General features: G+C 41.0%; 1 protein-coding gene across 2 annotated transcripts in view; it reads right to left on the bottom strand.

The window, feature by feature from the left end:
* DNAH8 (dynein axonemal heavy chain 8) overlaps positions 1-13,036 on the bottom strand; it is a 132,955-nt gene that overhangs the window by 18,048 nt on the left and 101,871 nt on the right. The window contains exons 79-83 of one of the 2 annotated variants that reach the window (XM_079969134.1): positions 10,494-10,684; positions 7,677-7,798; positions 4,985-5,103; positions 4,628-4,830; positions 3,185-3,258 (exon numbers count right to left, since the gene is read on the bottom strand). In XM_079969134.1, the coding sequence (XP_079825260.1) occupies positions 3,185-3,258; positions 4,628-4,830; positions 4,985-5,103; positions 7,677-7,798; positions 10,494-10,684 (709 nt within the window). Of the gene's footprint in view, positions 1-3,184; positions 3,259-4,627; positions 4,831-4,984; positions 5,104-7,676; positions 7,799-8,367; positions 8,654-10,493; positions 10,685-13,036 lie in introns of those variants that run through there. The other variant, XM_079969135.1, reaches the window with a different exon arrangement.

Genomic DNA, 13,036 nt, shown 5'->3' on the forward strand with positions numbered 1-13,036 from the left:
ACACCAGTGAGGGAGGACAGAACATGTTCACACCCACTCTGCTGGCACCCCCCAACACCAGCAAAGAAAAGTTTCGACTCAGATTTAGCAAATATGCCACCTCTTCTTTTTAATCTGAAGTCATACTAACATTCCAGGCCTATAGACATTGCTTTGGAAGCAAGTCTCATTGAAAAGTACAGCAAAAGTTACTTTCCAAAAATACCCATGCTTCAGATACTATAATAACTGCAGTTAAGCTCTGTTAAAATCAATGGGGCTTCCAAATAAGTCTGTTAGAAATTTAAGGTAACCAGTTTAATACGGGAATTACAGCTATTCCTCAATACCACACTTGAGTGAATTTAACAGAACAGCCAAAATCCTATCCATCTTTTACAGTGCATTTCTTCACTGACCATGTCTCAGCCAGAATGACAAAACAGTGAGGTAAAGAGCGGGTACGGTAACTAAGCAAAGGGGGTCAGGACAGACTACTCTACCCCTCTTTATATATATAGGCATTGATTATATATATATATCTATATATATCTATATAAAATCTCAATGGGTAGAGATAGATAGATAGATAGATAGATAGATAGATAGAGATAGATAGACAGATATGCCCAGGCTCCTAAGTAAAGAAGCTCAGTACATAATACTAACAGGCAGTGCTTTTTTTCTGAGGGGAAGCAGGAGGTTGTGGTTCCCCTCCCCTTTAAGGGTATTCCATTAAAGGAATCTGGGGGTTGTGGTTCCTGTCCGAAGCCCGGGTGGAGATTAGGGCCATGGCACGACCTTTCCGGTGACTCTGGAGGAGCTCCGAGTTGATGTACATCAACAGGGCTCCCCCTACTGGTGGTTAACCAACCCTTGTGAGACTACCTGCATGGCAGGTAGGAGTCAGATATAGTTGGTTTGGGTCCAATGCCTAAGCCAATGCCACTCACATTCTGTAACCAATAAAGTTGTGGCCTTTATTAGCCCATTAACCTAAAATACTGGTGTCCACATGCATCAAATGGGGGGGGGGCTTGACACTCAACAGAATGTTGCACTTAGACAGCCCTTTGGTGTGATCCAGCAGGATTCCTTTTCTGTTCTTACATCAGCCCCATTAAGATGGATAAAATTATGCCTAGATAAGTGAGTACAGTTGTACCTTGGGTTACAAACGCTTCAGGTTACAGATGCTTCAGGTTACAGACTCTGCTAACCCAGAAGTAGTACCTCAGGTTAAGAACTTTATTTCAGGATGAGAACAGAAATCGCACAGCGGCAGTGAGAGGCCCCATTAGCTAAAGTGGTACCTCAGGTTAAGAATGGACCTCCAGAACAATTTAAGTTCTTAACCAGAGGTATCACTATATCAGATTGCAACCTCACTCTTTTGAATGCAATTATTTTATTTTATTTTATTTAAATGCATTTTATTTTATTTTTATTTTAAACAAAGTAATAAATAAATAAAAATAAAAATGGGCACTCCACCCCTGAGAGCATTCCATTACAACTATCCAACCTCCCAAAATTTCTTTTTTAAAAAATAATTTTTATTAACCGACCAATCAAATCAAATCACACCACATCACATAAATTCTGAATTACAAAGCCGAATTTTAAATTTTTGTTGAGGGAACCCATATTTCAAGTTCCGAAGGGGGATTCCGATCATCTTATTGCTACTGCGTTAATATCCAAATCAGTCCAAATAAAGTTCATAATTCTATCCAGTCTTATCTTGCTGTTTCCACATCTCATCTTGTTCGTATATTTTTTCTTTTTTTCTTTATGATCTCTTCTGATAATCTCCTTAAGCAGATAAACACCAATTATAATCCTGTGTGAATTTTTCCGTTCGTCCAATCCTCAAATCGAGATGGTTTCCATATATCATCACTTTCATAAATAACATCGCTCTTTCCATCATTAATCTTGCAAAACTGTCGTTCTTAAGTCCCTCTGAGGAGTCTCACCCACAATATAAAAACAGCTCTATTTCTCCTCCCAGAATTAAGTCCTCCGACAGAACTTGCCAACATGGCAACGGTATTTTTTAACTGTGTCATTCCAAAGCTCTTATACTTTCCACGATCTTCTTAAAACATGCTTTGGTTAGAAAATTTATCTCCACACAGTCATAAATCCACAGCTTAAGTCATTAAAACGACATTTCTGACTTGTGGGGGGTGGGGATTCTTGGTTAATCACTTAGAGGGGAAAAAAGGAAAGTTTCCCCCCCTCCCCCATCCAGTCCTTTTGCCATACCGAGCCTTGGCGTATCTTCTCATGATTTATCTTGTTCCTCTGACCCGTCTTGTTTATCTCTTCAGATCTCTTCAGTTAGCAGTCTTTACTCCCCCTCCTTCCTTGAAATATGTGCATTCGCTTCCTCCTAATTGTTTCTTTTGAAGTTCTTGCAGCTAGAGGCGCGGATCAGAGACAGCGTCCTGGAGTGCCGAGATCCACAGGAGGGCATTCTGCCTAGTGCCCCCATCCCCACAAATTCGGGGGTGGTATAGGGCACAGCAGGCAAGGGCAGCCCCCCCCCCACAACCTTGGGGGGGGTAGGGAGGCTATTTACTCCCATCACAGCCTCCTAATTACCTCGTGTGGGTCGGAGAGATGTTATTGTCAGCCATCTTCCGATGCGCCCCTAGTGGCCCCTAAGCAGCTTTCAATTCTTATCTCAACCTCCCAAAATTTCAACACCTTTTGCAATGGTTTGACCCCTTTCCATTTTAATAGTACAAATTCTACAAATATCTTCCATATCTCCTCAACTTCATTGCTCCTGCATATTCCCCATCTTTCCTTAATAGCACATGTTAATTTATCATTAATATGTCACATCTCTTTACAGTGGTACCTCGGGTTAAGTACTTAATTCGTTCCGGAGGTCTGTTCTTAACCTGAAACTGTTCTTAACCTGAAGCACCACTTTAGCTAATGGGGCCTCCTGCTGCCACCGTGCCACCGGAACACGATTTCTGTTCACATCCTGAAGCAAAGTTCTTAACCCGAGGTACTATTTCTGGGTTAGTGGAGTCTGTAACCTGAAGCGTATGTAACCTGAGGTACCATTGTATACCATTTTTTTTAATGGAAGTACAAAACCTGAGTCAGGGGGTGGGTGGAATCTTAAAAAAAAACTCAAGTGAAGGGATGAGATTTTTTTTTAATGTCAAGATTGCATACATACCTGTGACATTGATGTCTGAATTAGCTTGCGTGCATGAACTTCTTGTCCTTGTCCCATAGAAATAGCTCTGTTTTCTACAACAAGTAAAATGGTAGAATGATAATAAGATTACATAAATTTGTACTCTTGGTTGTAGGCAAGTTTTCAAAAAGCGTGGAAGCACTTTTATTTCTTTTTTGCTAATTTGGCTTTTCAATTCTATGTTTTAACTTATTAAAGAATCCTCTGCATATTGTATTTATTTATTTATTGTATGTATTTATTTAGCAGCTATACAGCATTGTATCTTTGTAAGACTTCACTGAATGTTGGCCTTTTATATTATTCATGTTTGTGCTGCCTTCCCTTTGCTACAAATCAATTAACTCAGTTAATTTAGTATATCACTTTGCTGCATGCATGAAGGTCTTTTGAGGCCAATGAGAATTAAGTTAAGGAATAAAGGTAACGGTAAAGGGCCCCTGACAGTTAAGTCCAGTCGCAGACAACTCTGGGGTTGCAGCACTCATCTTGCTTTATAGGCCAAGGGAGCCGGCGTTTGTCCACAGACAAATGCCCATCGTGGGGATTCAAACCACCGACCTTCTGATCAGCAAGCCCAAAGAGGCTCAGAGGTTTAGACCACAGCGCCACCCATGTCCCTTAAGGAATAAAGCCAGAGGTAATTTCTGACTCTTTCAAGAAGTTATCCTCTGTGGTAGTTAGCACTGGTGATAGTTGTGATGGCAGCAAATGTCCATGTGCATAAGCTGTAATAACAGAAAGGCAGCCAACTTTATATCTGTCAAGAGCTGCATTCCCTTAAGCGTAATCTGTTGAGGGGCTAAATGCTGACAGTGGGTAAAACAATAGCTTGTGGCAGACAGGGCTGCTTCCTTTCCTCATTTTCTACCACCCCCTTTTCTCCCTTGCTCCCTCTTTCCTCCTATGCAGTGAGCCACTAACTACAGGAAGAATCACTCTTCCAATAGGCCTGAACTGGCTGCTTGCGGCAATATTCTCTTCCCCGCCCCACTTTCCATCTCTCTACGCATTTCAACCACCCCCGCTGCCCTCCACCTCTTCTTCCGAGCTCCCCCCATCACATGAAATAAGGGCAAGTACCACATGAAACTTGGTGGCACCTTACCCACCCTGTCCTTGATCAAAAAAGAGCCATTTATCACAGAATTAGTGAAAGCTCCTCTAACAGTAGCCTCAATTGCCTGGAAATCTGAAGCTCTTTCTAGCCCTGCCTTCTGTAACAACTGGCTTTTTATTAATGGACACCTCCTGCTTGAACAATTGAATACAATCCTCATCAAAAAGTTGCTGAAGTTTTTCCAGGATTGTTGATGAGAGGGCCACTGCAAATTCAGTGAATTATTACAAAAACCAAATTTACAAAGCGTTTTTTTCCCTTAAAAAATCAAGTTCTTATCTAGAAGAATAAAATATTTATACCCAGTTTAAGTTTCCTGGCCAATGCATCAATCTGGATAGTTGGATCAGATCCCATTGACAAAAAACAGATGAGCGGGGTTCGCTTATCACTTTCCTCCCAAGTTTTCTCTAAGTTTAAAATGACTGGCTCTGTATACTTTTCATTCAATGAATCTGCAATGTACTTCCTGGCTTGAGAAAGTGTGCGATCTGGACACCACGACCTAGGAATGAACATATTTGGTGAGGCTCAAATTGAATGTCAGTTTCATTTACGTATTGTTTTTCCCCGGGGGAAATGCAGCATAGCGATTAACATGCTGCACGCTTGGAAGAATGCTAGCAAAACAAGCAATGCTGAAATTGCATGATCCTCACCTGATAAGCAAAAGTTTACGAAAAGTATCTAGAGAGTCACTGTATCCATCGGGAATCGTTTCTTCCTCTGGAGCCTCCTTGTCAAACCAATTCTTCCACCCCTTCTCATTACGACAGATCTAATGTACCAAATGCAATAGACAAACATAGTTTTCCCATTAAAGTACACTCATGACAATTTTAGAAAGTTACACTTCAGTCAAAGTCATATTTCATAGAATCATAGAACTGCAGAATTGGAAGGGAAAGGGTCATCTAGCCCAGCCCCCTGCAATGCAGAAATCTCAACTACAGGATCCATGACAGATGGCCATTCAACCGCTAGTTTAAAAGCTCCAAGGAAAGCGAGTCAACCACTTTCTGAGTAAGTCTGTTCCACTGTCTAACAGCTCTTACTGTCAGAAAGTTCTTCCTGATGTTGAGCCAGACTCTTCTTTCTTGTAACTTAAAGCCATTGGTTCGTGCCTAATCTCTGGAGCAGGAGAAAAAATGATTGCAGCATCTCCTATATGACAGCCCTTCATATATTTGAAGAGGGCTATCATATTTCCTCTCAGACTTCTTTTCCATGCTAAATATACCCAACTCCTTCAACTGTTCCTAATAAGGCTTGGTTTCAAGATGCTTGATAATCTTGGTCAGCCTCCTCTGCACATGTTCCAGCTTGTCAATATCCTTCTTAAATTGTGGCACCCAGAACTGGACACTGTACTCCAAGAGTGCCTGACCAAGGCAGAATTGATCACTGAAGAATTGATGCTTTTGAATTATGGTGCTGGAGGAGACTCTGGAGAGTCCCATGGACTGCAAGAAGATCAAACCTATCCATTCTGAAGGAAATCAGCCCTAAGTGCTCACTGGAAGGACAGATCCTGAAGCTGAGAATCCAGTACTTTGGCCACCTCATGAGAAGAGAAGACTCCCTGGAAAAGACCCTGATGTTGGGAAAGATTGAGGGCACAAGGAGAAGGGGACAGCAGAGGATGAGATGGTTGGACAGTGTTCTCAAAGCTACCAACATGAGTTTGACCAAACTGCGGGAGGCAGTGGAAGACAGGAGTGCCTGGCGTGCTCTGGTCCATGGGGTCATGAAGAGTCGGACACAACTAAACAACTAAACAATAAAATCACTTCCCTTGATCATGAAACTATACTTGTGTTAGTTTGATGTCATCTGCAAATTTCTTGAACATCCCTTCGGTACCTTCATTCAAGTCATTTATAAAGATAAAGGGCACTATATTTCTGTTGATGCTGCCTAAAATAACATTAGCCTTTTTTGCTGCTGCATCATAGAATTATTGTTGTTGAAGGAGCAGTGCAGTTCTTACTTAATAAAAATGGTGCAGACAGTCTGAAAAGTTAGTATAACTGCAGAATATGCTCATCACCACCATGGCTGGAAAGTAACTAATGGGATCCTCTAGTTAACCCCTGTGTCCTCAGACCTAATTATCCTGCAACAATGTAGTAAATCAAGGTGGGGGCCCAGTCACATGCCAGTTCCGTCTTTTGCTCACCTGCCATCATTTCCAGCCACCTGCCCACAAGGTACTAGCAGAACTGCCAGTTGCTTTGCCCCAAAAACTCAGCCCCAGCACAGGCTGTTGTCACGGCAGCACACTTCACCTCCCCACTGCATGCAGTGCAACACACATCTAGTCAGGTGCAACACCAATAGGAAAAACATAGAAAAAACGGTGAGTAGAGAGGAGGTGCACAGGACAAGCTTCTACCAAAGTGCAACTAAAGCAATGAAGCCCAGGGACTGCCCTGTCCAGTCCCCTGCCCTCAAGGAAAGGCTCTTTGGTGTGGCTGTGTGCCCCCAGCCTGTTTTCCAGCTGCACCCAGAGCTTGGTGGACCTTTGCTTCAAATCCCACCGTCCCCATTTCACTGCTTCAGGATTGGAGGGGATGGGGGAGGAAAAAGAAATGAGGGGTGCAGAAGATGAGCCCTGAGATATCCCCCCCCTGACATAGGAGGTGAGGACTTACTGAGCAGCTCTGACTGCTGCTTAGAGAAGGAGGCTTAGCAGACTGTCCCAGAAAGCTCAGCTCATGTTAGGTAGAACATGTTTTTGAGGGCTGGGATGTGTCAGTATTAGTGGTTATTTATATGCCCACATATAGGCGCACAGGAAACTGCCTTGTACCAAGTCAGACTATTGGTCCATCAAAGTCAGTATTAGATGGACTATTGGTCCATCTAAGTCAGTATTGCTCACTGGAAGGACAGATCATGAAGCTGGGGCTCCAATACTTTGGCCACCTCATGAGAAGAGAAGACTCCCTGGAAAAGACCCTGATGTTGGGAAAGATGGAGGGCACAAGAAGAAGGGGATGACAGAGGACGAGATGGTTGGACAGTGTTCTCGAAGCTACAAACATGAGTCTGACCAAACTGCGACTAAACGACTAAACAACAACAACAAGTCAGTATTGCCTACAACTGACTGGCAGTGACACTTCAAGGCAGTGGACATTCCCAGCCCAACCCAGAGATGTCAGAATCTGGGACCTGCTCTGCCACTGAGCCAAGGCTATTCTCTTGAGGGAAAAAGATAGCATGTCATTAGGGTACGAAACTAAGCAATATTGGAATTAATGGCCACGTCTCAATTCTCTAAGGCAAAAGGATACAATGGCTGTGGGAAACAATATACAGAACAGAAAGGAAGACAAGTGAGCCCACCTGGTTCATAATTTCAGAAAATTGCGGTAGTTTACTCAGTTCTACCAGATTCAACCATGTCATATCAAGAATCCAACGGAATGGTTTGGGAGGACAAGCTTTTAGGTCCAGTGCTGCACCCCCTGATTAAAAACAATCATCACCATTATTATTACAGAGTACATACATGTTATGCTTAATATTATTAAATTTGAATTTTAGACTATCAGAAAAATGGCAGTCTCTATCCCACCAAATAACAGAGGAAGCAAACACAGTCCACAGGTACGTTTTGCATGAGTTTCTGTAGACAAACTTGTTGTGTAAGCTCTCTGGAGAAATGTGTGTTACTACCAGGGTTGGCCCACCCATGAGACAAGGTGAAGAAGGATCCACAGGGGCAGCAGATTCCAATGTATATCTTTATTCCTTGCTTGTTCTTGATGTAGATCTTCACTCACTCCTTCCTGGATGGGGAGGGGGCACCCTTTTGTGGTTCACCTCAGGTAACAAAGTGTATTGGTCTGGCCCTGGTTAGTACCATGCAGCTCTCCTGGATATTTGTCTCCATTTGATATGACTGAAAACCCATGAACATATAATCTGGTGAGTAAACCCCATTGACCCCCATGGAATTGACTTCTGAATAAATATGTTTAACAAACACTGCAGGGCACAACTGGGATCATGGAACAACTACAGAACTTCATAGGACTTACTTCTGGGTGAGGACAATAGTCTGAGTGATGTTGTGAGGTTGTTCAGACATCAATATGCATGGATTGGTACCTTCTAAGCATGAATAATATGAAGGTGTTGTCAGTGTGCAATGCAGCATTTACAAGGACGCTAAAGATTATCTGGTGATGTAGGTAGTTTCATTTTTTTCACCTGCTGATGTGTTGTTGTGCTATTGACTGAGCATAGGATTGTGAGTATGCTATTATGTCAGCATTAACCTTGATATAGCGACCACCAGGATCATAGGATCACCCTGCCTGGAAACAGTTTCAAAATGCCTTTCCAGTAAAATATTACAACATTATTTCTCTAAAACCAATGCTTTTTGTATTATATCTAAAAGCATGTAGGATGAATGCCTAAAATATGCCATTATCCTCGTTATTAATAATACAGAATCAGTTTTTTGCAGTTATTATAGCCTCATTGTTTGCTACAAACTTTTAATTGCCCTTATTTCATAGCCTTATACCTGATTAGCATTTTAATTCATTCTCCTTGCATCTATGACATCTATGGTGGTAATGTATTATGGGTAATTTTACATTTTTGTATGACACATATACTTTCCTTTATGTGAATAACTTCCTTTTAGAGAGGTTTTTCCATGACTTAATACAAAATAAGAGCCAAGACTAATTCGTACAGTGTCACAGACAATACTCCATCAGCAGCATTGCCTTCTTTAATATTTAGAATTCATATAAAGCTTTTATGTTTCAAAAACAGTTGGTGCATTACATGATTAATTGGCCAGAAGTCCTTCTGAAGAGTTCCCATAAGAACAATAGCAGACAGGCCTTCTTTGTGATCAATCAAAGCATGCCCTGACCACATTTTAGTCATCAGAAACTGTAGCTCCCATTCAAAACCACGGTCTTAATCAGGGACGACCAAAATGGTGCCCTCTGCATGTTGGATTACAACTTGCATTATCCATTGCTAGCCATGCTAGCTGTGGCTGGTGTGTGTTGTAGTCCAAAAACACCTGGAAACACCATGTTGGCTAACCCTAGTCTAAACAAAGCACAGTTCCCCAAGTTTGGAAGTTACCAGGAACTGTAGTTAGTTTAAAACTAGAAGCTTTCTCGCCCTCACAAAGGGCAAAAGAGGAGGGAGACATTTCACAAACCCATGGCTTGCCACAACTTGTATTCATAGCAGGAAACAATTGTTTACAACTACAAATGAACTTGTATACCATGAGCTAAGAGACACATACGTTTTAGGCTGCGTTCCTGTTTCCGGTTACACAAAATTAATGCCCATTTACTACAGTAGAAGTAACCTGCACATCAGTCTTTAAGCAGTCTTGCATCCTCAGTAAGGTTTAAAAGCCTGTTCTGTCACCATGAATGTATTTGAATAAAATTGATGTTCTAAAACATTTAATAATCAGTGTGGATATGCATAAGGATGGCTTACGGTGATGATGGATATGCAGGGCAGGAAAGGTACCAACAAGTGCACAAGGTCAGCAGCGTGGCTAATGAGCATTCTCAAGAAGGCTGTTATTCCAGGACAACGAGCTCCCAATTGCTCTGATGTGGAATGGGGGGGTGGGGTGGGGCATGGAAGGTCTGTGCTGCTGCTGAGATCTGTGTGGGCTCACAAGTCACAGCTGTGCTGTAACTGACCCAAGCAAAGCTTTTTACAGCAGCACAAAGCAAAGTATCAGAAGTGAATGAAGTGCTTCCTTCAGGCAGTGAGTGAGTGACAGCTCCAGGATGCTGAGTGAAAAGTTCCAGGCTAAACAATGCTCCAACTGTGTGCATTTGCCCTCTTCCTACTGTCACTCAGCTGAGCTGGAGGGGAGCACTTCTAACCCTCACCCCGAAGAAATGGAGCCTGGGGGGCTTTGCATAGGCATCTGGGGGGCCAACTGTGAGAACAGAGTATGGGAGTAGATGGGTCTTTGGACTGATCCTGCGGGGCTCTTATATTCTTAAATTCCTGTTTACCCATTCCAATGACTTTAGGCAGTTGCCCACTCTTGTTTAGTGTTCCATACAGGGTTGCTTTCAGCATAATATGCAAAAATGTATCCCATTACAAGCTTTTGTAACAAGGTAGAAATAATTCAGAACTAGTAATTACCTTTAATTAGTGCTTGGAACTCCTTTGGCTTGATTTGACCCCTCTGCAGATCAATTTTTAATGTCAGAAGCAGCGTAAAGAGAAATTTATGGTTTTCATATAAACCTCTAACAGAGTATGTGAAAGTTTCATATGTCAAAAACTCAATAATATTTGTGATCCTTTTCTGTGGAATAGGGGACTTATCAGATCTAAGGCATAAAAGCAAAGCAACAAAGTAAGCAAACAGATTCACATCAATAAGCTCAAAGCGGCTCACATCAACAGCACAAAAGTTTACACAATAAAATATAGCAGCATTTCAAGTAAATTCGCTAAAAGAAAAAGTAATATACAAAAGGTACAATATTTAATATACAAAAGAGGGATACAAATATTAATAGACCAAACATCTCATATTAATAAATATATACAATGAATTGTTTCTGCTTGTGTTTGTGCAAAGACTTCCACTTGTTCAGTGTAACATCCCCTCTGCCTCCTCTGCTCATGCACACATACCCAATTGCCCCAAAGGGTTGGAGGAATCCCTAGAACAGACATGGGCAGGAGCACTGGGGGAGGAGAGGAAAATCCATTAAGCAGTCAAAAGCACTTGCCTGAACAAGACAACTACACTAGATGAAATTCTAAGGTTAAACAATCTACTATTAAGTCACATTAAGGTCTAAGAAAAGAAATACAATGGTATGATAAGGTTAAAGCACATAAAGCGTTCAAAAACCATATTGTTAGGAAAGCATTGTTTAACGTTTGGATAAGATATAAGGATTTGCTAGAAAATAAAACCCCAAGATGGCTGTCACCAATGGAAGCAAAGGCTCAGAAAAAACTCAATATGGAGGCTAAATGGCTGAAGTACTGGGAAATTTTGGAACAAGAGGGAGACAGACTAAAATTGCAGAGTTTTGAAAAATTAAAAAACAGAGTGTGAGACTGGCTCCATTATTACCAAATAATGAAGGCATATAATTTGGACAAAAAAAAATGGGTTTCCAGGTGGAAAAATCAAAATTGGAAACAGAACTGCTAGACTCTAAAGTTAAGAATTTGTCAAGAATGTATAACTTGCTGTTGAAATGGAATACTCAAGATGAAATGGTGAAATCTGCTATGATTAAATGGGCACAAGATGTTGGACATAATATTATGATGGCTGACTGGGAACAGCTATGGACCACTGGCATGAAATTTACGGCATGTAATGCCTTAAAAAAGAATTTAATGAAAATGATCTATAGGTGGTACATAACACCAGTCAAGCTTGCAAAAATTTACCATTTGCCTGATAATAAATGCTGGAAATGTAAGGAGACAGAAGGTACTTTCTTTCACCTTTGGTGGACATGCCCAAAGATTAAGGCATTCTGGGAGATGATTTATAATGAAATGAAAAAGGTATTTAAATATACCTTTCTGAAGAAACCAGAGGCCTTGCTTCTGGGCATGGTTGGCTAACTGGTGTCAAAGAAAGATAGAACGTTTTTTATGTATGCCACAACAGCAGCAAGAATACTTATTGCAAAGTACTGGAAGACGCAAGATCTACCCACCACGGAAGAATGGCAGATGAAACTGATGGACTATATGGAAATGGCGGAAATGACTGGCAGAATCCGAGACCAGAGAGAAGAGTCGATGGAAGAAGATTGGAAAAAATTTAGAGTATATTTAAAAAAACATTGTAAAATTAATGAATGTTAGATGCTGGAATGAACTTACATGGTCTTAGCAGAAAGGTTATAAAGAATTATGTTAAAATGGATTGTTAATGGGTTAAAGTGTAAAATTTAAGGTTAAATTGTGTTAAGATAAATTATAGAACAAAATCTGAGAAAGAGGGAAAGGACTTGCTGAAACAATTATGAATTAAGAATACAAAAAGGGAGGCACGAGGAAGTCATGGAAATAAGTAAATGAAAGATAAATATATGAAAATACTGGATGTTATTGTTTTTAAATGTTATTGTTTAGCTGTATTGTTTTGGGGTTTTCTCTTTTTTCCCCCTCTTTTTTTTAGTATTGTATTTTCCTTTATTTTTGAAGTATTGTAATCTTTTTTTATTACTTTTTTTTGTAATTGTTAAACTTTAATAAATATCTTTTTAAAAAAGAAAGAAAGAAAAGAAATACAAAAATATGTTACACATTTTGGGAGGGGTTAGGCTGAATGCACGGACCCTCTTCTAATTCTTGGAATAGCCAAGCTAGCTTCCTGGGCAGGTGATGGGGAACAAAGGCTCTGTGAAAATAGCAAATGGGTAGGGCCCCTTCCTCCAACTCAGGGCAGAGTTAAAAGCAGAGAGTTTTGAGTGATGTGAGCTAGAAGCAAAGCCGAAAGCTGGAGACCAATGTTTGATTTCTGTTTGAATCCAAGGCTGTAGCTATGGAAGAAGTGAGGCCCTCTTGGGCGTGTTAATGCTGTGAACCCCTCCATCATGGACTCAGGTTGTGTGTGTATATTTGTGTAAAAGAACCCACACATCTTTAAAACACCTCAGTCTCCACTGTACCTCATTCAAAAGGAAACAGTGCCTGAAACC

The sequence above is a fragment of the Podarcis cretensis genome, assembly GCF_951804945.1.
Source record: "Podarcis cretensis genome assembly, chromosome: 3".
In the NCBI taxonomy this organism is placed as follows: domain Eukaryota; kingdom Metazoa; phylum Chordata; class Lepidosauria; order Squamata; family Lacertidae; genus Podarcis; species Podarcis cretensis.